This window comes from Cucurbita maxima, unplaced genomic scaffold (assembly GCF_002738345.1).
Source record: "Cucurbita maxima cultivar Rimu unplaced genomic scaffold, Cmax_1.0 Cma_Scf00002, whole genome shotgun sequence".
Classification (NCBI taxonomy): domain Eukaryota; kingdom Viridiplantae; phylum Streptophyta; class Magnoliopsida; order Cucurbitales; family Cucurbitaceae; genus Cucurbita; species Cucurbita maxima.
The window spans coordinates 2,691,004-2,717,095 of NW_019272018.1; the positions used below are offsets into that span (position 1 = coordinate 2,691,004).

At 37.2% G+C, this 26,092-nt stretch overlaps 4 protein-coding genes across 13 annotated transcripts in view; 2 read left to right on the plus strand and 2 right to left on the minus strand.

Moving 5' to 3' along the window:
* The window catches only part of LOC111472697 (E3 ubiquitin-protein ligase RHF2A-like), a 6,355-nt gene extending 5,221 nt beyond the window's left edge, over positions 1 to 1,134 (minus strand). Inside the window, exons 1-3 of one of the 3 annotated variants that reach the window (XM_023118325.1) lie at positions 925 to 1,134; positions 191 to 331; positions 61 to 107 (exon numbers count right to left, since the gene is read on the minus strand). In XM_023118325.1, coding sequence (XP_022974093.1) covers positions 61 to 107; positions 191 to 331; positions 925 to 930 — 194 coding nt within the window. In that variant the 5' untranslated portion in view covers positions 931 to 1,134. Of the gene's footprint in view, positions 1 to 60; positions 108 to 190; positions 332 to 520; positions 643 to 924 lie in introns of those variants that run through there. The other 2 variants (XM_023118316.1, XM_023118332.1) reach the window with 2 other exon arrangements.
* A 1,264-nt stretch (positions 1,135 to 2,398) lies between these two features.
* LOC111472687 (tubulin beta-6 chain-like) lies at positions 2,399 to 6,004 on the plus strand. Of its 2 annotated transcripts, none has more exons than XM_023118295.1 (4): positions 2,399 to 2,541; positions 2,963 to 3,363; positions 4,299 to 4,568; positions 5,024 to 6,004. In XM_023118295.1, exons 2-4 carry the CDS (start codon positions 2,970 to 2,972, stop codon positions 5,698 to 5,700), a joined length of 1,341 nt encoding a protein of 446 aa, XP_022974063.1. In that variant the 5' UTR covers positions 2,399 to 2,541; positions 2,963 to 2,969; the 3' UTR covers positions 5,701 to 6,004. The 2 variants fall into 2 exon arrangements, with proteins under 2 accessions (XP_022974063.1, XP_022974071.1); XM_023118303.1 differs by lacking the exon at positions 2,399 to 2,541 and adding an exon at positions 2,600 to 2,845.
* Positions 6,005 to 11,101: 5,097 nt separating this feature from the next.
* On the plus strand, positions 11,102 to 12,497 carry LOC111472724 (heat stress transcription factor B-4b-like). Its single transcript, XM_023118354.1, has 2 exons — positions 11,102 to 11,387; positions 11,934 to 12,497. The coding sequence occupies exons 1-2, from the start codon at positions 11,169 to 11,171 to the stop codon at positions 12,423 to 12,425; spliced, it is 711 nt and encodes a 236-aa protein (XP_022974122.1). The 5' UTR covers positions 11,102 to 11,168; the 3' UTR covers positions 12,426 to 12,497.
* A 582-nt stretch (positions 12,498 to 13,079) lies between these two features.
* Positions 13,080 to 25,919, minus strand: LOC111472641 (histone deacetylase 15). Of its 7 annotated transcripts, none has more exons than XM_023118272.1 (18): positions 25,812 to 25,919; positions 23,015 to 23,320; positions 22,726 to 22,911; positions 22,525 to 22,636; positions 21,303 to 21,379; positions 20,273 to 20,348; positions 20,078 to 20,142; positions 19,390 to 19,445; positions 18,437 to 18,560; positions 18,198 to 18,323; positions 18,036 to 18,086; positions 17,603 to 17,671; positions 16,617 to 16,725; positions 15,157 to 15,236; positions 14,933 to 15,015; positions 14,787 to 14,832; positions 14,398 to 14,566; positions 13,080 to 13,416 (listed from the first exon to the last, which is right to left on the minus strand). In XM_023118272.1, the coding sequence occupies exons 2-18, from the start codon at positions 23,291 to 23,293 to the stop codon at positions 13,295 to 13,297; spliced, it is 1,830 nt and encodes a 609-aa protein (XP_022974040.1). In that variant the 5' UTR covers positions 23,294 to 23,320; positions 25,812 to 25,919; the 3' UTR covers positions 13,080 to 13,294. The 7 variants fall into 7 exon arrangements, with proteins under 7 accessions (XP_022974040.1, XP_022974023.1, XP_022974042.1 ...); XM_023118255.1 differs by having other exon boundaries at positions 22,726 to 22,914; XM_023118274.1 differs by having other exon boundaries at positions 22,726 to 22,914; positions 23,015 to 23,246; positions 25,812 to 25,918.
* Between the last annotated feature and the right edge of the window lie 173 nt (positions 25,920 to 26,092).

Below are 26,092 nucleotides of genomic sequence, written 5' to 3' on the forward strand. Positions count from 1 at the left end.
AAAAAAAAAAAAAAAAAAAAAAAAAAAAAAAAAAAAAAAAAAAAAAAAAAAAAAAATTACCATTCAAGAACGCACTGCAGATGAAACTCATGTTTGCAACTGGTCATCTGAACAAAATATATCAACTGACTAAGTAGAACAGAAACCATCTGACTTCCGATTAAAAATCAAATCACACTATAAGTACTACCGTTGAAGGATCACTATCACAGAAGTTTTCAAGACATATACTGCAAGCGTCATCACAAGCATCCTGGATTCCACCTTCGACAAAAGCTGCAGCTGATGTCAAATGCGCTTCAGAATTCTTAGTTTCGTCCATCGTTGGAGACTACACGAATTAAAAAAAAAATAAAAAATCATCACCAAGAAAAACTTTAAAATATACAAGAAATACATGATCTATTGCGTGATATATAAGCAGCAACTAAACAAGGAAATGATAAACAAGTGCTAACAATTATAAATTAGCGACACGACACACATTTTCAGTGAACTAAACCACGCACAAACAGCCTACCCAAACATCCATAAAGAATCAAAGAATTCAAAACCACAATTTCCAGAGAGAAAAGCAACAAGCAGCTAGCCCGAAGAGAACAGTAATAAAAGATCGCAAAAACTACATATAGAGATAGCCAGAATGAAAATTCAAGAGGAAAATACATTTGAAAACGATAACAAAGCCATTCCTCTCCAGTTCCGATACTCAATGAAAACAAGATTAAAAAAAGTAAAAGAATCCAGTAACAGAAAAAATCCATCCGCGTCCACTTCATCCGGTGAACAACAGCCAAGAAAAACGGAATCCGAAAAAAAGGAAGAAAAGTAGGCACAATAACATTCATCAAAGAGAGAATTAAGGATAGAGACATGAAACGCAAAAAGAAGGAAGAGAGAAGAGATTTAGGGGAAGGAAGTTACCTCCATGAGAAACGACGATGAGCAGGAGAAGCTTGTGAGAGAACGGGTAAATAAGATTGGATTGGAACCAGTGGAACCCTAGGAGGAGAAGCAAGCGGAGGAGGAGGAGGAGGAGAATTGGCTCCGGCCTTGACTTGATAAAAGGCTGCTGCTGAGTGCTGCGCTTGGGTCGGTCGTCGGGTCAGTGCGTATGAGCTATGATGGGATTTAACTCGTGGCAGAGTTTTACTCCTTGCGCCACTCGCTTCCGTACCAATGCCCCACGTCCATCCTTATTCATATTCCCCGGATTTTTATTTTTAATATTATTTACAATTATTTAAAATATTATTATTTATTTATAAAGTCGTATATGTCATTTTAAGAGTATTCATATGACTCGATGATTCAAACAATTTATAATAATAATCTAAATTTATTTTGAAAAGAGATTTAAGTTGGGATGAATTTTTAAAATTCAAAAATGGATAAATTCTTATTGCAATTTCGGTCGGATTCACCTTTTTACTTTTCTTTTAAAATTCTTATAAAAATTAAGAATATTCTACCATGAAAAAAAAGAATATATAATCAATTTCTTAATACGACGACACACGAAAATAAGTCATTCCAATATTTGCAATTCAATTATATTTTTATTACATTAATTAAATTATATATATTACAATATTAATTCATTAGTTAATGTATTAATTTAATCAAACGAATATAAACCTCATTTTTTAATAAAAATTTAATAACATTCCATTTAAAATAAAATAAAAGTTGGACAATTTTATTTTTAAACATTTTAATTTTGGACAGAAATTAAAAAACAATTTAACTATACGACTCTAAAATTTAGAGTATGGAAGTCAACAAAAATATCAAAAATATTGATAAAAGTGTCAATAAATATAAAAATTATTTTTCGTAATGTAAATTTCAATTATGTTTATATATTTTTGTTGGATGCGGGATAAAAATCCTACCTTGCTAATTTATGGAATGATCATGAGTTTATAATTAAAGAATATTCTCTCTATTCGTTTAACTCATTTTGGGAAACCCAAAGCAAAGTCATGAGAGCTAATACTCAAAGTGAACAATATCATGCCGTCGTGGAGAGTCGTGTTCATTTAACATGGTATTCGAGCCGTGCTCTAAACTTAACCATGTCAATAGAATCCTCAAATATCGAATAAAGAACTAAAAAATGACTAGACTCCAAATGAAAAAGGAGTCGAGGTTCGATTAAGGGGAGACATACTTTGTTCGAAGGGAGGTATTGATGTTGGATGAAAGTCCAATATCGGCTATATCATATCATTGTGGAGAGTCGTGTTCATCTAACAATATTAAAAAGTTTCATTTTTATTCTTAAATTTTAAAAATTATATATATTCACCCTGAACAATGAATTTTCCCTCCAAAAAAAAAAAAAGAAATCAAGAAATTGTGGCTAAGATTTGACCTTCCACCGTTTGATGCAAAATCCTTACCCGCTCCAACTTCCATAAATTCTTATATAAGCCACTTCTCTCTCACTCCTCAATTCACTCTCTTCTTCGCTGCTCCCAGTAGCTGACGTACCACTCACTCCATCCCATTTCCCCCTGTATCACCGGAATCTTGCTGGTAAGATCCGATTTTCTCAGATCTGATTACCGCATTTGATTCTTTCGCTGTGGAAGTTGCGGAGATTTTCATATCGCTGTTTTTTCTTCTTGAAACTGCGAGTGATCGGGTTGATTTGAACTCTGCTTAGCTCTGTGGTCGTATTCTGGTACCGAAATGTCATGATTCTGTGATTTGTGTTGTATGATTTGCTTGAGTTTCACTGCATTATATGAATTATTATTACCTTGTTTGGAAAGCTTCCGATCCAATGTCTATGATGATTTTGAAGTTAATGCATTCAATGCAGAGGAGTTGAGTCTCGGTGTGTTAATGATCTGATCTTGCTGATTTTAGGTTTTTGGTACTTTTGTGTATGTGTTTTTCTAATTTTGATGTCAATCGAACTATGTGATTAACTTCAGAGTGTTGTTGATCGCAGTGAGAAGATGAGGGAAATCCTTCACGTTCAAGGAGGTCAATGTGGTAACCAGATCGGATCAAAGTTTTGGGAAGTGTTGTGTGATGAACATGGCATTGATCCTACTGGCCGATACACTGGAACCTCCGATTTGCAACTTGAACGTGTGAATGTGTACTACAATGAGGCTTCTTGTGGACGTTATGTTCCTCGTGCTGTGCTCATGGATCTCGAACCTGGTACCATGGACAGTGTGAGAACGGGTCCTTATGGACAAATCTTCAGGCCGGACAATTTCGTCTTTGGGCAATCTGGTGCTGGTAATAACTGGGCCAAGGGGCATTACACAGAAGGAGCAGAACTCATTGATTCTGTGCTTGATGTTGTCAGAAAAGAAGCCGAGAACTGTGATTGTCTTCAAGGTATAGTCTCTGTCTCAGATCATGCGCTTGATTAGATGGTATTGCTTGGATCTAACAAGTGTTAAGTTGAAGCTTTTAGATTTATAATTAGTCGTTTTGCTAATGAACCCTTCATTTTTATTTTCGGGTGTTCATGTGGGATGAGATCTTTTGACATGATTGAGAGTGTTGAACAATGGATCCAATATCGAAATGCCTTTTCACACCCCACGTGCCTTACATCTTTGTTTGAGTTATACAATATAGTATTAAACTCTTTCAAATACTATGGTCGAAACGACTTCCAAAGTGCCAAAAAGTATGTTCACGTCTTCTTTTGCTAGTACTCTTTTGCTTTTACTGTTGTTTTTTGAAAAAGTGCACTTGGGCGTGTGCCAAAGTGTTGATCCCTTCTTAGCGCATCTTCTTCTTGGTCTTGCTTGTTGTAGGAAATGCCACGCACATGTCAAAGAGCTCCACTTTCATCAACTAATTAATTAATTTTCTACCCAAGACGACGATTTTACTTCGTTTTCCTTACACATAAGATCCCAAAAACCTTTTCTTCTTTATTAATGAGAAATCACAATGAACCAATACCTCTACATCCTCATGTTGTTTGTATTAGGAATCACAGATCTTCACAATGGTATGATATTGTCCACTTCATGGTTTGTTTTTTGTTATACCAAAATGCCTCGTACCAATGGAGATCTATTTCTTCTTTATAAACCCTTGATCAACCCCTTAATTAGTCGATGTAGGACTCCTTTTCCAATAATCCTCAACCGTTTGTTTCTGTCACAAATTTATTGAGAAGTAATAGGTTGCATCATTCATACAATAGAAAAGGTTATTGTTTCTTCCAATCATGGGATTTCTGATTCATCAAGTGTTTTCATCTCAGTTTGTTTGCTTGACATTTTTCTTCCTTATTCGTTTTTGTGTTGTTACAGGTTTCCAAGTGTGCCATTCACTTGGTGGAGGCACTGGTTCTGGAATGGGGACTCTGCTGATTTCCAAAATCAGAGAAGAATATCCGGACAGGATGTTACTTACTTTCTCCGTCTTCCCTTCACCAAAAGTGTCAGATACTGTTGTAGAGCCATACAATGCCACCCTTTCCGTTCACCAGCTTGTCGAGAATGCGGATGAGTGCATGGTGCTGGACAATGAAGCATTATATGATATTTGCTTCAGGACTCTCAAGTTAACTACTCCTAGCTGTAAGTATAATACCCATCTTTGCTTGAAAACGAGGAAAACAAAATGGTGGAAGAAGTTGATTCAGTATTTCAAGCACTTCTAATCTATGTGGGTAACTTAGTTATAAAAATTCACGATCAGACATACCAATTGCCATTAAAGTCAACTTAATCAAGAGTCCTGTGAAAATTTCCTGATCTCTGAAATTAAGATATGACTACAATTGTTAGATAACTTTTCCTGTCATTGTCCAATTATTTAACCCGAATCGGCTGTTTTCTTTTACAATACATATCTTTGAGCTTCCTGAAATCCACTCTGTTTATCCTCTTGCAAAAATAGAGATTTGCACATGACAACGTGTTAAATGAGTTGTAAGATGCATATAGATGCGCCTATAGATATAGATAACTTGAAACTTGTACTGTATCACTTTAATTTGTTTTGTTTTTTTACTTGTTTACTCTTGAAACAGTTGGAGATCTCAACCATTTAATTTCTGCTACAATGAGTGGAGTGACATGCTGTCTCAGATTTCCTGGTCAGCTTAACTCTGACCTCAGAAAACTTGCTGTGAATCTCATTCCTTTTCCTCGTCTACACTTCTTTATGGTGGGATTCGCTCCTCTTACCTCATGCGGGTCGCAGCTATATAGAGCGCTAACCGTCCCGGAGTTGACACAGCAAATGTGGGATTCTAAGAACATGATGTGCGCTGCAGACCCACGCCATGGCCGTTACCTCACTGCCTCTGCCATGTTCAGGGGCAAGATGAGTACTAAAGAAGTTGATGAACAGATGATCAATGTTCAGAACAAGAATTCCTCATATTTCGTGGAATGGATTCCAAACAATGTTAAATCAAGCGTCTGTGACATTGCTCCTAAAGGACTCTCCATGGCATCAACCTTCATTGGAAACTCAACCTCCATTCAGGAAATGTTCAGACGTGTGAGCGAGCAGTTCACTGCCATGTTCAGAAGGAAGGCTTTCTTGCACTGGTACACTGGAGAAGGAATGGACGAAATGGAGTTCACGGAGGCAGAAAGCAACATGAATGATCTCGTTTCCGAGTATCAACAATACCAGGACGCCACAGCTGATGAGTATTACGAAGATGAAGAAGAGGAGCCCGAAAGCGAAAACGAGTAACTTCGGTTTGCTGTGAGTAACCTATAGTGTATGATGATGTTCTATACATATATGTGTGTGCCATTAGTGTTTGATGACAAGTTGTATGCTTGCTGTGTTTCTTCTATTCTTCATTTGGTTTGTTTCAGTATGTGGTTTTGTAATGTTAGAGTTATCCCATCTTCACATCTAGAGTTGAAGTTGTCAAGTATTGTTATTGGGGAGAGATGAGAACTTAAAGGAGTATTTGTGTTTGCATGAGTTTCCACTTCGGAAACGTTCACGGATTGATTGATATGAAACCCCTAGCCAATCAGTTCCATGATGCTATGTGCTTCGTAGTTTAAGATTATGCTCTCGGTTTGCTCCACGTCCTTTCATCTTATCGATGAAATGTTTCGTATAATTATAGAAATGGTGAATATATAAAGAACTTAGGGCAATCATATTGCTAAGGGTTCGAACATTACATTTAGTAGCTACTCAATAGACACATGAGCACACATGCATGTATCAAAGAATGTACAACCTTCACCTTCTTCTTGATTGTGCGATTGACTATGTCACAATCCCACTCTTTCAAGATGAACAAGTAACTGAGCGACCCTTGAGTGATTGTTGACATAAACAACATATACTCACTCTTTGACCTCACTCTTGAAAAGTGATTTTAGAACGAACGTTGTTCTACAGAAGTCTTTGACTTTGTTCTTAGAAAATAGGGTCGGATAAGGTTTTGAAAATGTTTGAAAAATAATTTGAAAAAGCTAGCAAATGATAACATATAACACGCCTTACCCACACCATTTGACCTTCTCCTTATTTGTTTGCAGCAGCAACGAAAGCAAGCGTCCTTGATCAACAGCAAGCCATGACGTGAACCACAACGGTGCTTCAGTGCCGGCGAGTCCCCTCCCTCTTGTTCTCATGTAAGCGCGATTAACCTCGCTGCCTCCACCTTCAAAGGCCGCCATTGACTCCTTCTTCCTGCCTCCCGACGCACCAGTCATGCGTCGCCCTCCTCCATACTTGGATGATGGAGATTTTTCGAACACCCATGGCCGGATAACTCCAGATCATCAATTTAATGTTTCCCTCAGCCAAGAGTTTATGTATTTATCGCGTATCGGATTGATCTTAAACAGTGACTCATGACTAAGTGCAGACTTTATGTCCTGTCTAATAAAGGATTGGTACATAAATGAATCAAGACGGACGGATGGAGAGTGGTGGGCTGATGAAATTGGAGAGATTATGTGTTTGAATGTTTTATTTCAAGGACATAGCAATGAGTGGAATTTATATAATGGGTGTGGCAGATATTGACCCATTTTGTTTTTGTATTTATCAAATAATTTATTATTATTATTATCATTATTGGAAAATATAGGCCCTCCTTTGTTTAAATGAATGAATGAAAATTGCAGAAAGGCCCTCATTTTCTCTCTCTTTCCATGAGAAGCTAGAAAAGGATCCAAGGAGAGAGAAAATTGCAGAAAGGCCCCTCAATTTCTACTCTCTTTTTTTGTGTACCAAGAATTTTAGAAATGAAGCTATGATGTTCCAATAAACATCCATTTCTTTTGTATCCCTTAGATCCTTTCCATGTGAAGCCTTCATCATTTTGCCCCACTTTTCCTCCTTTTTAGCTTTTAACACCCTTCTCTCTCTCTCTCTCTCTCTCTATATATATATATATATCACTATATATCAACCATCTACACCAAATATATACTTCATTATTACCTTTAAAACTACTACTTTCCTTGCTTCCTTTTCCTCCTTTCAATTTCTTCTTCTCGTGGATCTTTTACGAGTATTCTTGTCGCTCTTGTGCCTATATTAACGCTTTACGTATGTCTACTTAATTGTCTTTTTAGTTCGACGATAGTCATAAGATTTATATTGATATCTCGAAGTTTTAATGTGAGATCCCACATTGATTGGAGAGGGGAACGAAACATTTCTTATAACAATATGGAAACACGGAACAAATGTGTTTAAAAATCGTGAGGCTGATGTCGATACATAATGGGCCAAAGCATACAATATTTGCTAGCTATGGGCATGTGACGTTACAAATGGTATCAAAGTCAGTCACCAGGCAGTGTGTCAGCAAGGATGCTAAGCTCCCAAGGGAGGTGGATTATGAGAGCCCACATTGGTTGGAGAGGGGAATAAAGTATTCCTTACAAGAGTGTGGAAACCTCTCTCCAACAGACTCGTTTTAAAACCGTGAGGCTGATGACGATATGTTATAGGGCAAAGCAGACAATATTTGCTAACGGTGGGCTTGAGGCACTACAAATGGTATCAGAGCTAGTCACTAAGGGTGGATTGTGAGATCCCACATCTATTGGAGAGGGGAATGAAGTATTCCTTACGCGGGCGTGAAAACCTCTCATGAGGTTGACAGTGATATATAACGGACCAAAGCGGACAATATCTACTAACAATGGGTTTGGGGTGTTGCATTTAAAATGGTAGATATTATTTTAATCAATTTACACACGATCATAAACGAATCAATTCAGACTTTTCATATCAAATACATAGACGATTTTCAAATAGAGGGTCGTCTATATTTTTTAAGAAGCCTGCACACATATGAGAATCATTGCATGATCGATTTTCAAATCGAGAGCCTAATAGCGATTAGTTCTAGTGATGGCGTTTGAGTAGCAGTGAATATGGTGAGATGATATGAATCCAAAAGAGTAGAAGCATATAAGACAAAGGTTTAGATGTGTAAGTGTTTAAAGAAAAGAAGGGTTTTGTGGGTCAGAATCACATGGAGATGGAGAAAGGGCATGTGATTATAATACACAATGGATCCACAACCATTCATTCACAACCTCTGACCAAATTCAACACTTATTCTTTTGGAATAGAATCTTCTTCATTATTCAATTCCATTCCCCAACAAACAATCATCTTCTAACCCTATTTCTCTTTCCCTTTTCTTTCTCCTACACGTTCCTCGGTTCTCGATTTAGTCCTTAAACTGTAGTATATATAATCATTTAGTCTCGACCCTTCTAAACTTATAACAATTTAGTCTCGGTAGTTTTGACTTTTGTAACTATTTTGTGAGATTCCACATCGATTGGAGGGAGGAACGAGTCTAGTGAAGATGCTAGGCCCTGAAAGGAGTGGATTGTGAGATCCCACATTTATTGAAGAGAAGAACGAGTGTCAGCGAGGACAATAGGTCCCAAAGGAGGGTTGACTGTGAGAACCCACATCGATTGGAGAGAAGAACAAGTGTAAGCGATGACGCTGGACCCTAAAGTGAGGTGGATTGTGAGATTCCACGTCGATTGGAGAGAGGAACGAGTGCCAGAGAGGACGTTGGGCCCTAAAGGGAGGTGGATTGTGAGAACCCACATCGATTGGAGAGAGGAATGAGTGCCAGCTAGAACGCTGAACCCTGAAAGGGAGTGAATTGTGAGATCCCACGTTGATTGGAGAGAGGAACGAGTGCCAGAGAGGACGTTGGGCCCTAAAGGGAGGTGGATTGTGAGAACCCACATCGATTGGAGAGAGGAACGAGTGCCAGCTAGAACGCTGAACCCTGAAAGGGAGTGAATTGTGAGATCCCACGTCGATTGGAGAGAGGAACGAGTGCCAGAGAGGACGTTGGGCCCTAAAGGGAGGTGGATTGTGAGAACCCACATCGATTGGAGAGAGGAACGAGTGCCAGCTAGAACGCTGAACCCTGAAAGGGAGTGAAAGAACCCACATCGATTGGAGAGAGGAACGAGTGCCAGCTAGAACGCTGAACCCTGAAAGGGAGTGAATTGTGAGATCCCACGTCGATTGGAGAGAGGAACGAGTGCCAGAGAGTGAACCCTGAAAGGGAGTGAATTGTGAGATCCCACGTCGATTGGAGAGAGGAACGAGTGCCAGAGAGAACGTTGGGCCCTAAAGGGAGGTGGATTGTGAGAACCCACATCGATTGGAGAGAGGAACAAGTGTCAGCGAGGCGCTGGACCCTAAAGGGAGGTGGATTGTAAGATCCCACATCGGTTGGAGAGGGAAACGAAACATTTTTTATAAGGGTGTAGAAATCTCTCCCTAGTAAACGCGTGTTAAAAACCTTGTGGGAAAGTCTAAAAGAGAGTTCAAAGATAACAATATCTGCTAGCGGTGGACTTTGACGGTTACATATTCAACCCTATCTACGAGAAAACCTGAGAAAACCTAAGAAACGTCCCATTTGAGGGGTGGGGGCAAGTAATAGGAGCGAATGAGATGGCTGGATTTGTCCTAGAAACCAGAGAAAGGGTCTCAAAAGGGCTAAAAAAACACAATATTCTTTTGAAGACAGTGCTTCAGTGTCCTGTTTAGCCAGTTTTTGACAGAAGAAGTAGGAAAAAAGAAGCATATACAATATGATTCTTCACTTCTCACTTATTATTAATATTATTATTCTTTTTTGTTGTATATCAGTATGTCACGGGCATGCTTTGAGATGTACAAAGAACAAGTAAATGAACAAAGCTTAGGAATGTTCCTACCTCTTACTTCCCTTGTCAAACAAAACAAAAGACATTAGAATTTTTTGGGACCCTCTCTTTCATGTTCGTTCGTTTATGAATAGCTTTACATTTGTAACGTTTCGAAAATGTTAATATGATAAGATGTAACGTGAATTTCGAGAGAGTTTGTGATAGGAAGTCGAATCGATATGATATTAGTTTGAGAAAGGATGTGATGTGAAAGTAGAAAATTGTGAGATCTCACTTCGGTTGAATAAGGGAACGAAGTATTTCTTATAAGGGTATGGAAATTTCTTCCTAGCAGTCGTGTAATGGGGAAGCCTAAAAATCTTGAGGGGAAGCGAAAGTCCAAAGAAGAGTAACATACACGTTTTGAAAATCGAAAACCGTGAGACTAACGGCAATACGTGACGAGTCAAAGTAGACAATATCAACTAGTGGTGGGTTTTGGCGGTTACAAAAACTTAGTGAAATAAAATGGTTTGAAGTTTATGAATGGATTATGAATCCTCTTGACCTCAGCTCAACCAAAGTTTCTTCGGTCAGCCCTCAGTCAATGGCTTTGAATTTTGTGATCGACCCTTTTGAACGGAACTAAAGTTCGTTCACGTGGGATTCTCGTGTACTTGTAAAATCACCTCTTGTCATCCACCATGCTCGGTCTTCTTCAATTTGACATCAACCGATTCATTATCAGAATGATCGCTCGACCGGCATTCGTTTGTTATGCAAACAAGGGCAATAGGAAGAGAAATGAGATGATCCTTGGGGTAAGGACATACAAAAAGTCACTCAAATATTTTAGATGTGGAAGATCATGTGGTAAGAGAGAGAAGAAAAACAAAGTTTTACACATTAATGACATAGTCATATGTTGTTGTTTGTTAAAGCAAAGCCAATTATAATAATGAGAGAGAGAAAAGGAAGAAAGTGGGTTTGAGTGGATGCATATAAAGAAGGAAGAACTGAGGAAGAACAGCTGCAAATATGGAGCAGAAGATTGAAGGTGATAAGCCAAATCCAGCGCCATTTTTGACCAAAACCTATGATTTGGTGGATGATCCTCGCACTGATCATGTTGTTTCTTGGGGCCAATCTCATTCCACCTTTGTTGTTTGGAGCCCTCCTGAGTTTGCTACTCATGTTCTTCCCAACTACTTCAAACACAACAATTTCTCTAGCTTTGTTCGCCAACTCAACACTTATGTATGTATCTTTTTTGTTCTCTTGTTCTTGTTTTAGTCCTTCTCCTATCTCTTAGAGAGTTTGAACCTATGGCTCGAGATGGTTTATAGGAATGGATAGTTCTCGTGTATAATTAACCATCTGGGTCTGGGTCGACTTCCTCTTATGGGATTCTTTAGCCTAAAGGGATGCATGAGATGTTCCCAAATCTAGATAGAATTTAAACCTCGGGTCCATGAATGAGACATCAATGTCCAACCATTACGAACTATGCTCAGATTAGCTTGTTTTTTTATTAGATTTGAACCTAGGAGAGATCGTAGCATTTAATCGCCATCTAACTAGCTATAGAGATTCGTTATGACATTCAAACTTACTCATGCTCGAGAGTAGATATCAATGTCTAAACAGTTGAGTTATGCTTGGTATAGTGTTATATATTGTTTGACGTTTTTTTCAATTCTTAAAACGAACGAAGCTAAAAACCATTATTCAAACCCATGATTCATTAATGTTAATCGATTAAGCTTTGCACGAGTTAGTGAATAATTTGATTGTGATTGACAGGGATTCAAGAAAGTGGTAGCAGAGAGATGGGAATTTGGGAACGAAAACTTCAAAAAAGGAGAGAAACAATTACTCTCACAGATTCACAGAAGAAAATCTCATAATTACAATAATAATAATATTAATAATAACAATCTCCAATTCTTCCATCTACAAGACGAGCTCTTCACCGCCACTTCCTCCTCCGATTCCGACATGCTGGCGGCGTTGACGCAAGACAACCGGCGTCTACGACGGAGGAACTTCATGCTGCTATCGGAGCTGACCCAGATGAAGAATCTCTACTCCGACATCATATACTTCATCCAAAACCACGTGAAGGCATTTGATCAGAGAAACGGGAAATGGGTGGCGAAGTTGGTGGAGTTGGAGGCTCCGCCGCCGCAAGTAGCGGTGGCTGAGGCGGCGGGGGAATCAGAAGAGGTGAAGCTATTTGGGGTTCCGATTAGAGGGAAGAAGAGAGGAGCTTCAGATGAAGAGGATAGAGTTTGAAGCTTAGATTTCTTTTTGGTTGAGATTTTTGTACATAGATATTGATGGAATCATTAAGGATGTTTTGGTTGGGAATGGCGATCATGATTATTCAAAATACAATAAAAAAATTTGTTTAAATCTTATTTGGTTCTGTCCTTCTTTTATATATATATTATTTATTATAAAATATTATTTGATTTATTAAGATAACTTACAATTTTGTAATAGATATATTGAAAAATGAAAAGTTACAAAAAAAAAAAACAAAGATTAAGGGGCTCCCACCCTATTGAAAATGAATATAAAATTTCCGGACAAAAAGTTTTTCATCCCGCTCTATCCTATGGACATCTCTAACAATAATAAAATGGGTGAAGTGATCATTTATTTTCGAAGTTCGGGTGTAGATAGTACTATTTGATAGCCCCCACGGATCCTAGAGTGAATTTCAACTAGCCTCTACTAAATACATTCTATTAACTTTAGACAATTCTATGATCTACACATACTATTTCCTTCGAAGAACAAAAAAAACAAGTCTTCAATCATCTTTGCTTCTAGTCGAACGATGTAGACGACAGTAATCCGTTCGAGTTTTTTCTGTTTTTAACCCCTTTGGGTTATTTCCTTTTCCTTGTATGAGTTAATCCACCTATAAAATGGACAGTGGGATGGAGAAAGATAACAAGGGAGAAGTTGCATTTCGTGAACCAACCGTACATAAAAATTCTAAGCTTTCAACTGGCTACTCCTATCAGAAATGTGCCACTAAACAATAACAAGAGGTACAAATATCCAGGGAATCCTGAGACTCAAGGGAATACAAAGATTAACAAAATTATGAGGAATGGAAGTGTTGATGAAAATGAAAAGCACAAAATAATACGTTAGAAACCCTTTCCTCTTACACGAAGTTGTCCTTTTAGTACATGATACAACAGCCTCTTCCGACTCCATCGCCAACATAATGGAGGCACAACACCCCGTCCTCTCTTCTTCCGTGGTTTTCCTGCATACGAGAAGGCACAAGATCATAAAGCTTTAAGATCCACCGACAAGACAAGCGTCTGCCACAAAATGTTTGAGGTCGGAACAATTGATCCTAGACATGCAACCACTAATAAAACTTGAAACTCATAACTTTAATAACATTTGCTAACCTAAGTTCAACTCATAATACATCTTCAACTAAAATACTAGAGGGTTAATATCCGCTAAGGGGGTGGACACTGGGCGGTGTGCCAGCGAGGACGCTGGGCCTCGAAGGGGGGTGGATTATGAGATCTCATATCGGTTGGAGAGAGGAACAAGTACCAGCGAGGACCCTGAGCCCTAAAGGAGGGTGTATTTTGAGATTCTACATTAATTGGAGAGAGGAACGAGTGCCAACGAGGTCGCTGGGCTCTGAAGGAGGGTGTACTGTGAGATCCCACATAGGTTGGAGAGAGGAACGAGTGTCAGCAAGGACGCTGGGATCTAAAGGGGGTGTATTGTGAGATCTCACACCAATTGGAGAGAGGAACAAGAGACAGCAAAGACGCTTGGCCTCGAAGGGAGGTGAATGGTGAGATCCCACATCGGTTGGAGAGGGGAACAAAACACTCTTTATAAGGGTGTAGAAACCTCTCCCTAGCAAACACGTTTTAAAAACCTTGAGGGAAAACCCGAAAAGGAAAGTCCAAAGAGGACATAATTCAAATAAGCATATTATCATATTGGTGATTAGTAAACCCATGTCCACAGAAGTTGCAAGGTGGAATCTTTTCTAATCCTTCCTACCACTGCTTACTGCTTCAATTGGAGAATTAGCCATAAATTTTCTTTATCCAAAATTCCAAATTAATTTCGAAGGCAAAGTAAAGGATAAACTTGGTTAAAATTGACATCCAATCACTCAAGTTATCTACCTCAGCTCCAGCCTAATTAAACCGATTACACTAACAATCTTCCCCCACATGCACATGCAAGCAAAGGAAGAGAAAGTCCTTACTTCTTTGCGTTGTATATATCTCGTACTGTGATTGTAATTGTGAAAAGCTAGATTCCAGCACGGGCCAAAAATTCTTTTGAATTGCAAGCACGTCTAGTACAGTTTTCATCCCAGCTCTGGAGGGTAAAGGATCGTCCAAATCGCATCCAGGACTTTCTCCCAGCAATACCTTTTTTATTGCCACAACAGAAACGTAAATAATTAATGAGGTAGAATAAGTTATATCCTAAGCACCCTGACATATAAGCATGGAAATAGGCAGCATACATAATGCTTCAGCTTAATTAGAGATACGATTTAGAGATGAGAAAATATTAGCAACTTATAAGACAAAATAATAAATACTGCTCAATTTCAGTTTTCATTTTTCCATTGTTTAGAAAAGGCACCTTGATTACTGCAGTAGCTGAAGATGATATGGAACGGAGATTATAGCTGCAAACAGAGATCTCAATCAACTTAGCACTAAGCAGGAGAAAATACATTTAACCAACTCTGGGCACAAGCCACAAGGATCAAGAAATGAGGAACAGACCCGCCTTCTAAAATAACTAGCAACTTCCCACCCGAGACAATATTCAACAAGTAGGTCATCTGTGCATACCCAGCAGGAGTTACCTGGAATTTGAGAAGAAAAACGAAGTTGTTTAATGTGAACCAGAAGTCATGATAGAACAGAACTCAAGAAATTTAAACTGTGAATCAAAATAGAGAAAATTTCCCAATAGTATAACAATCATTCAATAAGAAAATCCTTACATCACACATTCCCAATGGATCACCCCTTGCAGCATCAAATCCTGCTGATATGATAGTGAGATCAGGGGCAAAAGCAGAAGCTGCAATGAGTCAAGATAAAAGTATATCAGAAATGAGGAGTTCAAATTAGTACTAGACAGCACCTTCAACATTTGAAAAATAAAGCTTAAAATTAGTGCTCTAGATAATTTTTAAAAATAGTGCTCTTCATGCCCATAAATAGACTTATAATGAGAACTATTACAAGGTAAAATTCAATATCTCTCACCTTTTCTTCCTTTTTTCAATAATATGAAGATAATTGTAACGATGAGAAGAAGTAACAAATAAGAGAATTGCATATGTTCCAGAGGCCAAACCATATAACAACAAAGCTTCTCCATTAAGTCATCATCAAAAGTATAGCCGTACAGGTTGGTGATTAAAAAAAAAAATCTCTAGTAACAAAATAAAACCATCGAAAAACATTAATTTTGACCCCAATCCAAAAGTCTTCAGAGTTTCTCTCCTTGTCACCAAAAAGTATACTGTGTTCTTCCAAATTTCTTGATAACATGGCCAAGATTGAAACTGAGACACCAGGTTTTACTTTCATTCTTGAAAGCCAGACAAATGGCAAGTTGAAAGACGAGGCCCTCGACATTCAGAGGGGCAACACAGCCATAACATAGTGCAGGATCAACAAATGGAAGATTGGAAATTTTGAAAAAAAAGGTAATTTTTTTGCAGGCCGTTTCGCAAATATTTTTCATCTCTTTTGTCCATGATAAACACTTACAACAAGAAACCAGTGCATGATATTCAAAATAACAATTTTCTGAAATAAAAGAATATTAAAGTAAAGAACTTTATATATCTTTTCCTCAAACCTCAACGGGTTCTTAAATGTTGTTTAGGGAGTATTAATTTTCAAATACCATTATTAAGATTCAGGATACATTCCTATGTCATACAAGAAAATGTCATCAAACCATTTAACGACTTAAAATATATATATGTATATTCTGATGAGGTGATGTAGCAACAAGCAAGAACTTATTTATCTAATTAATTATTCAAGGGGGACTGGAGAGGAACCCAGTAATAAATCAGAGTACGATACATATGGCTCTTCTTAAAAGAAAAACAAATAGAAAATTAAAAAATGAAAAGGTGAACAATTGGAGTTAAGATATCAAACTTCAAAACCGATGGTAGGAGCAAACATGATCAAATTGAGAAATAGCTGGAGATAAAATATAACCACCATAAATGCATTAGTGATAAAACTATTCATATCATCGGAAATCATATATCACGACCCAATTCAAACCTCAATTTATCATTCCCTGTAATAGGAATGTTCTTTTCTAAAGGGATGATTATTGTTAGGAGCAATAGAAAATGTTCCACACTATTTCATTTTATATTCAGAAAATATTTTGACACAAGATTAAACAAGTAAAGGCAATGGAAATAACCTATGGGAAGCACAACTTGCTTAAATGCAAAAATGTAATCATTATCACCAACTCCCGACTGACTCCAAGGAACATTCACACAATATCCTTCTGCTCCCATCGTGCCAACCTAAAGAAGTGAATAGTTTTAAATAATTAATGTTCTCACAGTAGAAAGCCCACTCCAAGGCAACAAGCATTTTGGTTGGTTGGAGACCAAAGTGAACGAGAAAAAAAGTTATACAGTGAAGCAAGGCACAGAGAAACAATTGTCATTTATAATTATAAATGCAATATAAGTAAAAGAACCAAAAAGAAAAATAAAATAAAATTTATATGGTAATAAATATGATTATCTCTATTATTATCCAACTCTTTGCTAGATAAAAAATGAAAATAAAAATAAACAATGTGTTACTAAAAAATTGGACAGATAGAACATTGTCATTTCATTCCAATTTCACTAGTTAATTTTTTAGCAGATATGCTGTAAAACTCGGACACTGCACGTCCATGTACAAAACCGACACTCCAATACTAGTTGACCACATATAGGAAACTTGTTAAAAATGTCAAATATGTTAAACACAACAGATAGATAATTAGGTGTTACGCACTTGCAAACATAAGTTGAACGATTACTTGTCACTTGAGCTATAGTGTTCAAACTTTTTTTTCTTTTGGGACAAATTGGATATGTATCAAACACTTGCTATCTATCCTCTGCGCAATCTAAACGGTTTCCTTGAAAAATTATGATTTCTCTCTTGCCATAAACCCTGATAACATTAGTCCTAGCAAAAATAAATTGGAACAAAGGATCAACAAACCCTAGCACATAATAAGCTCATCTTTCCATGCACTCCAACAAAGAAATATAAACAATGTTTGCAATTCTTCATTGCTAGAAAAAGTATCCAGGCCACAAATGATAGGGATGAAAACCACATGGTTAACTTAGCCCACACGATAAGTGAGGTGCAGGATTTTAAAAGATAACCAGTTACCTCATCAGCAGCTCCAGTTCCAGGATAGAATCTACCGAACTCATGCCTATGTAAAGATATATACAAGACCTACAAAATTGGGTCAAAATTGTTATTGAAACTGTACAAAGTCCAGAAATGACTAGAAGGAAAATCACAAAGATAACCTCTGTTTGTACAAATATGTGTAACAGTAGAAGAAAACTTAAGTAAATGCATGTTAGAAAACCTACAGTAGTAAATTAAGCAGTTTTGGAAAGGTCCCAATTCATCACAAGAATGTTCCAGACATTAATATAATAGGTATATTCACGAACCCCAATACAGGCTTGTGATTAAAACTTACAACAGTGAAATCATCTTGTCAAGCAAATTTTTCCATCTTTTGCAAATAAGAGATCAGAAAAGGAAGGTAAACTACAAGGTAGAGAAGTTCTTTTCATAAAGAGCATACCGATTTATTTTGCTCAAATATTTCCTGTGTCCCATTTCCATGATGAACATCCTGAAGTAGATAGAATTAGAATGAATAGAGAGAGAGAGAAAAAAATTTGTGAGAGAAAGAATTGAAACCAGTTATAGGCCCTACAACTTGGGAGAAAAACATTGACCTTACCCAATCAACTATTAAAACCTTCTTAGCACCAGCAGCCTGAGCTGCCAATGCAGATACTGCCGCATTGTTATGGAGGCAAAACCCCATGGCTTGTTTAACACCTGCATGGTGACCAGGAGGACGAACCTGAGATTTAAAACACAGTCAGACAACATTATAAAGGAGCATTACAAAAAAGTCCTTTTTCTTTTAATAACAATGAAATAAACTTGGGGATTCGAGCATTTTAACTTTCATACCAGAGCAAAACCATTTTTGGCACGACCAGAAAAAACTTCTGAAGCAAGATCAGCACATAAACCGGCTGCAAGCCTAGCAGCCTGTGCTGAATGCTTATTTGCATAAGTGTCAGGTGTGAAATAACTGCCATAAAAAATAAACCCACAAGCAATCAGCAAACAGAACATCGTGAACATCATAGCCAATATCTCATAGAAAAAGCAATCAGCAAACAGAACATCGTGAACCCACTAAAGATGCCCAAGTATTCAACTTAGAACGATCATGATTCACAGTTAATACCCATAATGGAGTTCCCTATATTAATCTTGAGACTCGACATCACTTCAAAGAAGGAAAGTAACCTATTCAAATTAACAAAGGAAGTTACATCACTATAACAAAAGAATAGAGCATCGTCCATGAATGGGAGGTGCAAAAGGTGAAGTCTCTCCCTATAACTGCAAGGAAACCCTTAAAACAGCTCTTATCCCATTTGGTATAAACTAATTTACTTGGAACATCGACCACTCGAATAAAAAGAAAAGGAGAGAAAGAGACTACCTGCCCAAGACCTCTAGAGGTAAAAATCATCCCTCTCGACCTCCTTCACATTTCTGACGCAACTCCACATCCTAGACCTCCACACTTATAACCAAACCCCTTCTTCTCGAAAGCCTTATCCAAAAACATTTAGTCATGTAATCATAGGCCTTCTCAATTCAATCTTAAATACAATGCCTTTAAGGTTCCTCTTTCTATAAACCTCTATGGTTTCATTGTCCACAAGGACTGGGTCTACAATTAATTCTTTCCATTTGAGTCAGCAAGAGTTACAAAAAGTTTAATTCATCATTCATACTTGAATATCCAATAAACAAGGTCATATATAATCTAGTCAGATAGAAGCAACTGCATTTTATCATTCTTATTATAACAAACAATAGAGAGAGAATGGCCATTATGAACATACCAAGAAATAACATTGCTCGACACCTCAACAGCTTGAATATTCTCCGCAGAGTGAACCTTTATCCCAGTGTATAGTAAAATAAATAAATCACAAAATGATTCTCATAAAATAAAGGTAAATCACAAAATGCTTCTCATAAGATAACTGAAGGGAAGTCATATTTATGGATGAAAGTATCAGCATTACTCTCAATATATCTATGGACAAATCCACAAATTAAAACAATGAACATCGATTCACATGACACTTTTTTTCCTCCAATCATCAACATTTTGTCAATAATTCCATTATCATCCATGATATTTCATTGATACAACATCTATGAAAATTGTTACCAGTAACCACATCATCAATTTTCATGCATATCCATTGATATATCAATCAACATTAGTAAACAAATCTATACCACCCACCAATACTTGTCAATGTCTATATAAAAAAAATTAATGTCAAAATTTTAGAGTATGCTCATCATTCATTTTTCTTCTTTATATAAAACTTAGATTCCTCTTTATAGTTCATTTTTGTAATTGCCCTATTTCTATGATCATCATCCCTATTTGATTGGGTAGCTTTCTACCAGATGGCATTTACGAGGCTTTAGATTCCTTTTGGATACCTCTCATACCAATGAAATTAGTTCTCACCAAATTTAAAAGAATGCCTGAAAATAAATGTAGTTCCTTACCATCTCAAGTTCTTCTTTGGTAATTTCTCTCGCTGGGATAGGATAGCATCTTCCAGGAAAAATTCCTATACGCAATAAAAATGTTCCATTGCTTAGAAACCCAAATATTTCCTACCTTAAAAAAAAAATAAAAAATAAAAAAATAAAAAATAAAAAAATAAAAAAAGACAAAAAAAACGGTGAAGTAAAGATTACCAGCTGTAGCCAAGCTAGCAGCAATAGCTCTCAGACGATCTGGTCTTTCTGGGTGCGGGTGTGACTTCATTTCAACCTTCTCTAGCAAGAACACCACCAAACAGGAAGTAAAGTTCTAGAAACCAACGACTTAAAAAGTTTCCAACAAAATAGTATGCAAAAATCATTTTCAATCTAAACCACAGACCCAGACAAGAGCATGGGTATAACAAATAAGAACACAGTGACATGCCATTTGCGTAAACAAATCAAAACAATAAAAATAAACTAAATTTAGATTTTAAAAAGGGAAAGAAAACGTTGTTATTAAAGAAGAGAAGATTAAATTAAATAAGAACACATTTAGACATGTTACATTTTTTTTTCTTTTTTTCTTTCCTTTTTTATACGAAAAAACATTTTTATTAAGGAAGAGAAAATTACAAAAAGGAGGGATAAGGACTTGCCCTCAAGGCCAAGGGAATTTATAAACGGCTCCCAGTTGGCAACCATATTATAAAGTAGAAAAATCTTGACAGGATGAAGCTAGAAATTTAACCAAATCCCAAAACTCATCCAAACTAGGGTAAAAAACCCCAAAGTTCTTTGGTTTATTTTAAACTAAAGCCTCCAAAAGAGTGATCCATGACAACATTTGTCCAAATAACTTACATAGAAAAAATGAGCATATATCAGCTGTATCAAAGCCATATTTAGCAATAGGAATGAACACTAGGATAAGCCTTAGAGATGGGTAGGAAGCTCTAGAACTTAGTTGCAATGAAGGAGAAGATGAATTTGGTCCTCTGTTACTTTATTGTAAAGGAAACACTATGTAGGAGCAAAGTGGATAACAGAAAACATATTTCAAAACATGAGACTCTCCTCATATTGTAGCTTTAGCTTTCCGGACAGCCCCCTTATTTCACATGAAAAAGAAATTTGCAGTATAGAATTAAACCATGGAGGTTTCCACGGGAGAACACAGGAGAAGACATACATAGAATGCTTGAGCATCTAGAACATAAAAGTTTTAAACAAATTCCCATACTTCTGAATGTAGCAACATTCTCTCATCAAAGCCTATTGCCGTGGAACTATTAGACGTTGATACTTGTGAAACCATGCCTGCAAATACAGCATAAGAATAACTGCACTTAGACTCTTGAAAGCAATAAATAATAACCAATGAAAGTAAAAAAAAGACATAAAAACAAGGACTACCAAGAAAAACTGAAATTACAAGCAGCAGACTCAACTATTGGTGACTGGAAAAGGGGATAATTACAAAATAGCTAAAGTTCCAACTAAAGAGAGACCTTAAAATGCGTCAAAACTCCAAAGCCTTCAAAGACCTGTTATACCCAAGGCTCCTTCATTCAAATAGTGTAAAAACCGACTCGCAATGGAAAATAACCTTAATCCTTAAACAAAAGGTCCATAATTTCCTCCATCATATTAGTATCTTATAGATACTCAAAAGGATTCTTTTCCTTCTGGATTGGAGCTTTTTTCTTGTTCATTAGGCTAGTACTTATTCGTCTCCTTTTGGGCTATCATCTTTGTAGGCCCATTTTTCATCTTCTGGCCAATGTTGGCCCTCTTGTGCCATTTCATTTCTTCTTAATGGAAGCTTGGTTTTCCAAGAGACAGAGAGAGGAGGAAACAAAACAAAAGACCCCTAGAAATGCCAACTCTCTATTAGAAGCCAACACCACGCCATCAAAGAAAAAGATCTTCAAAGGCACCCACGAACATAGCACACCAATGAAAACCAAGTAAAAGAAGAGATTTCTTAGGATTTGTCCAAGCTGTTAACCAAAGCTAACCAGGAAAAAGCGTCAATTCGCCCTAAGATGTGCAACTTTCATAGTGTTGGAGAGATGTGTCAAATGGTTGACACAAAGGGTCTAATATCTTAATACAAGAACTTATACAAACGTTGATTGAAAAATGATCACAGCACACGTATCAAATGACAGGGAGAGGAGAAAAGAAATAGCCGGGGAAATATAATACATCCAATTAAATTCAGAATATTATAACTTCGCCACATATCCATGTGCCGTTATATCTGGTAATTTTTCAACGAAAACATCAGCCAGTTTTCTCATATATTAAAAAATAAATAATACGAGATGACCAGAAATATGACCACCCATTCACCACACGAATAAAATAAAAAAGAATACATGAATACATGGAGAAGAAGAAGCTTAAGGAATTAAAATGAAAGATAACACTACGTGGCCAATAGCAAGAACATGACTCACCTTTGTCAGTTCTCGTTTCTAGCTCAGCCTCTAATAAAGTTGATTTGTGTAAAAATGAAGGAGCAAAAAACCCATGCTTCAATATTCCTGATTCTCTATGTTCTCCACATGACTGCAGAGAAAATATGCACCTAAATATGCAGAACACAAAAGTTGACAGAAGAAAAAGGGAAATTATGTTGAAAAGGAGTACAAACAGACGTCACAGTGTACAGCAACATCGAGGTTGGCCATGGTACAATTTGTACAGAACCACTTCATTATTTCCCTGAGTTTCTGTAAAGGTTCCCAGTCACTATCATCGTCGTCATCCTCATCATCATCCTCAAAGATGTCCAGGTTGTTGCACATATCTTGGAATGTCATTTCTCTCTGCTGCCTTGCCTTCTTCTGAAGTAAAACCATATTGTATTTACGCACAGTGCAGTAAAAGGACACAGAACCATTGCATGTCAGTCATCAGTTACTAATGAAATCATGTTTTACTTACACGTAAAGTATCGGGTTGAATATCTATATTTACGCTGCTTGGTACATCCCTATAAGAAGCTATGCCAGTATTATCATCTCCACAGTTATAATCTAAACTAGGTCTAACACTAATTCTATCAGAGCCTGATTTTCCATGTCTTCCATTCAAAATTTGACTTGGGAGTTCGTTGCCTTGCTTCTGAAGATTTACTTCAGCCTCCCCATCCATAGATGACTCTGTTGAAGTATTTCTGAAACCATTATGCCTTGTGTTCAGGGGTTGGGTGAAAATGTTCATCAGTAAATGTCATCAGCAAGACAATAACTACTAAAAACCAAAGAACCAAAATAAGTATGTGGTAAAAATCATGAAAGAGAGATGAAGAATCAACTGACTGAGTACGAAACAGTCATTACATCAACAAAAGTAATAATGATAAATAAAAAATACAAATAAAAGAGCAGAATGAGAAAGAGCAACAAATGGGCAAAGGACATGGAAATTAGTGACAACCTTTAGAGATTCAATATCCATGCATGAGGCTACTAAGAATCCAACTTTAAATTTAAGTTGTTATTTATAAGAAACTAGATTTCCTGTAACAGTTCAAGCCCACTACCACTAACAGATGTTGTCTTCTTTAGACTTTCTCTTCTGGGTTTCCCCTCAAAGTTTTAAAACACATATGTTAAGGAGAGGTTTTCACACCCTTAAGAGTAATGTTTCGTTCTCCTCTCCAACCGATGTGGGATCTCACAATCCATTCCCCTTGGGAGCCCACTGTTCTCGTTGGCACACCACTCGATGTTTGGCTCTGATACAATTTGTAACAACCCAAGCCCACCGTTAACAGGTACTGTCCTCTTTGGGCTTTCCCTTCAAGGGCATCCCCTCAAGGTTTTAAGATAACTAGGCTTGGCTTGGTTAGTAGTGCTCGCCCCCTTGTCCTAGAGGCTCGCCGGCCCATGAATTCTTCAGTAGCAATAATGTGAACACACTAAATTTAAGTTTTAGTTACTGCCTTTAGCAACTTATAGGCCTTGTTCCACAAAGCCCCAAAATGGGTGCTCTTAAGTGCGCTGGATCATGTGCCTCAACCATATTCAGCATGCACTTATCGCTTAGATGCAACAAATGTTTTAATAAACTATGGCTAAATCAGGTAAATAAGAGAAAACTTAAACAAAAACTAGTAGTTCTCCTTTGTTCAACATTCTCACCCGAAATATGCCCTCTCACTCTATCTAATAAATGTGAAGGAACGTGAAATATGACTGAATTAAAAACATAAAATATGGAGGACTGTATTCTATTGATAAACAAAATTGGAAAGAAGAAATTACTCAGTGATGACAGGTTTAAATTTTTATATCTCTGCGATTGATTGTGTGGTTTATTTGTAAGAAATCAAAACTCTGTCCTTAAACTTCATCAGTCTTCAAATTTTCAATCATATTTCACGTGGATTTTTAATATTCTTTGCTGAAAAATGTACACGTTATACATTGTGTACTTTGTCTCGTTAAGGCTCTTACTACTTGCATCTTGTGCCTAAAGGGTATGTGCTTCACTCCGTTAAAGCGACTTAAACCCTCCTCACACTATACCAGGACTAAACAACTTGCTCTCTAGGACCTTTTGCACCTTTTCCCACAATATGGCTTCAAAGGGTATCATATCAATTGTCGTCGAATAGCTGTAACTACCCGTGAATTTCATGAGAGCAAGTGAATGTCCCAGCTACTACTAAACTATAACACAGAGACACGCAACATGTATGTTTCAGATTCATACTCAACATCTCTGTCGGGATATCAGTTTGGTGATTAAATGTTGTATTACATTCTCACTGAGTATAGGGTTCAAACTTGTCATAAAATCAATATAACGTGAGAGTCTCCACCCAACACTGTCTCGTAGGTATACCATGAGATCTAATTGTCTCTATAGGTATAGTCCTAGCACGACAACATGGCATACGTCCTTTTCAAACGATCTACCATCACTAAAAATCATGGTGCAACTCCCACTATCTCTAGAGGTCTTGTCGTGACATTCACTACAACACGCCCCCCTTTCCAACCGGAATGCTTAAGGTTTGTAGTTAACCACCAAGTCTATGCCTCTTAGCTATCGTCTATCGATACATCAAACACTTCCTAGAAAACTGAGAACTTCTTCCTCTATTCATTCATGACCCTCAAGCACAACAGAAAACTCTTCAAGATTGTTGTACCACTCGGTACCACCAGAATGCATTACAAACGGTGGTTATGCGGCTTTCTTGACCGCTCTTTCTTGAGGGACTTCATTCCCCATTGCATATTTAAAATTTCAACTATTAAAACCCCACCCCCAACCCTACCTTGCACTACATAAATAGGTGGATATGCATGTTTAAACTAGCACTTGAAACAAACAAACTTTCATCACACCTAATCAACCATCTCCTCTCTTCAGAACCTGTGGCGAGAAAAAATCCTGTACTCTCACGTGAAACTTGGGTGAGCTACAACCCAGCATATACAGTCACTTCAAAAATTCAACCAATACATGGGGAGAGGAGTGTGAATTCTGAAAGAAGGGAATGAAGCTAATGACCTCCAACACAAAATTATAATAAGAACAAATAGAAACCCTAACTTCCAACAGAAACATTTAGAGAAGAACGATTCAAACGGGGTGTCCATCGGGATCGAATCAGTGAGATTTTCAAAACGAAACTGAAGAGCAGATTAGCGGGAAAGATAAACAAGAAGTAGAAGAAGAAGAAGAAGAAGAAGAAGGAAGGAAGAAGAGTGATGAATAATCAAACCTGCGCTAAGCAAAGATGAGTCGCTTCAGCTCCATGGCCAAAGCACTAGTACGGCAGCGGGAGTCGCCCATCCATTTCCATTGTTGCAAATCGAGGTAAAAAGAAAATGACCCATTTTGCAAACGAGTCCTTTGACTTTAATGTAATTTCAGTTTGCGCCATTTCAAATTTTCGTTGAGTTCCGTGCCCGAAAGCAAAACTAAATTTTTTTTTTTCCTCTTTTTTTATGACAAAATAAAAGTAAATAATTTTTTTTTAATTCTAAAAAATGTATAATTAAA

What these genes read in the sequence shown, in the direction of transcription:
- LOC111472687 (XM_023118295.1), top strand. Translation starts at nt 2,970, where the DNA reads ATGAGGGAAATCCTTCACGTTCAAGGAGGTCAATGTGGTAACCAGATC. An exon ending in GAACTGTGATTGTCTTCAAG is followed by an intron (nt 3,364 to 4,298) that starts GTATAGTCTCTG and finishes GTGTTGTTACAG; the next exon opens with GTTTCCAAGTGTGCCATTCA. An exon ending in CAAGTTAACTACTCCTAGCT is followed by an intron (nt 4,569 to 5,023) that starts GTAAGTATAATA and finishes CTCTTGAAACAG; the next exon opens with TTGGAGATCTCAACCATTTA.
- LOC111472724 (XM_023118354.1), top strand. Translation starts at nt 11,169, where the DNA reads ATGGAGCAGAAGATTGAAGGTGATAAGCCAAATCCAGCGCCATTTTTG. An exon ending in TTCGCCAACTCAACACTTAT is followed by an intron (nt 11,388 to 11,933) that starts GTATGTATCTTT and finishes TGTGATTGACAG; the next exon opens with GGATTCAAGAAAGTGGTAGC.
- LOC111472641 (XM_023118255.1), bottom strand. Translation starts at nt 23,293, where the DNA reads ATGAACATTTTCACCCAACCCCTGAACACAAGGCATAATGGTTTCAGA. An exon ending in AGAAACGAGAACTGACAAAG is followed by an intron (nt 21,380 to 22,524) that starts GTGAGTCATGTT and finishes CTGTATTTGCAG; the next exon opens with GCATGGTTTCACAAGTATCA. An exon ending in GAATGTTGCTACATTCAGAA is followed by an intron (nt 20,349 to 21,302) that starts GTATGGGAATTT and finishes TTGCTAGAGAAG; the next exon opens with GTTGAAATGAAGTCACACCC.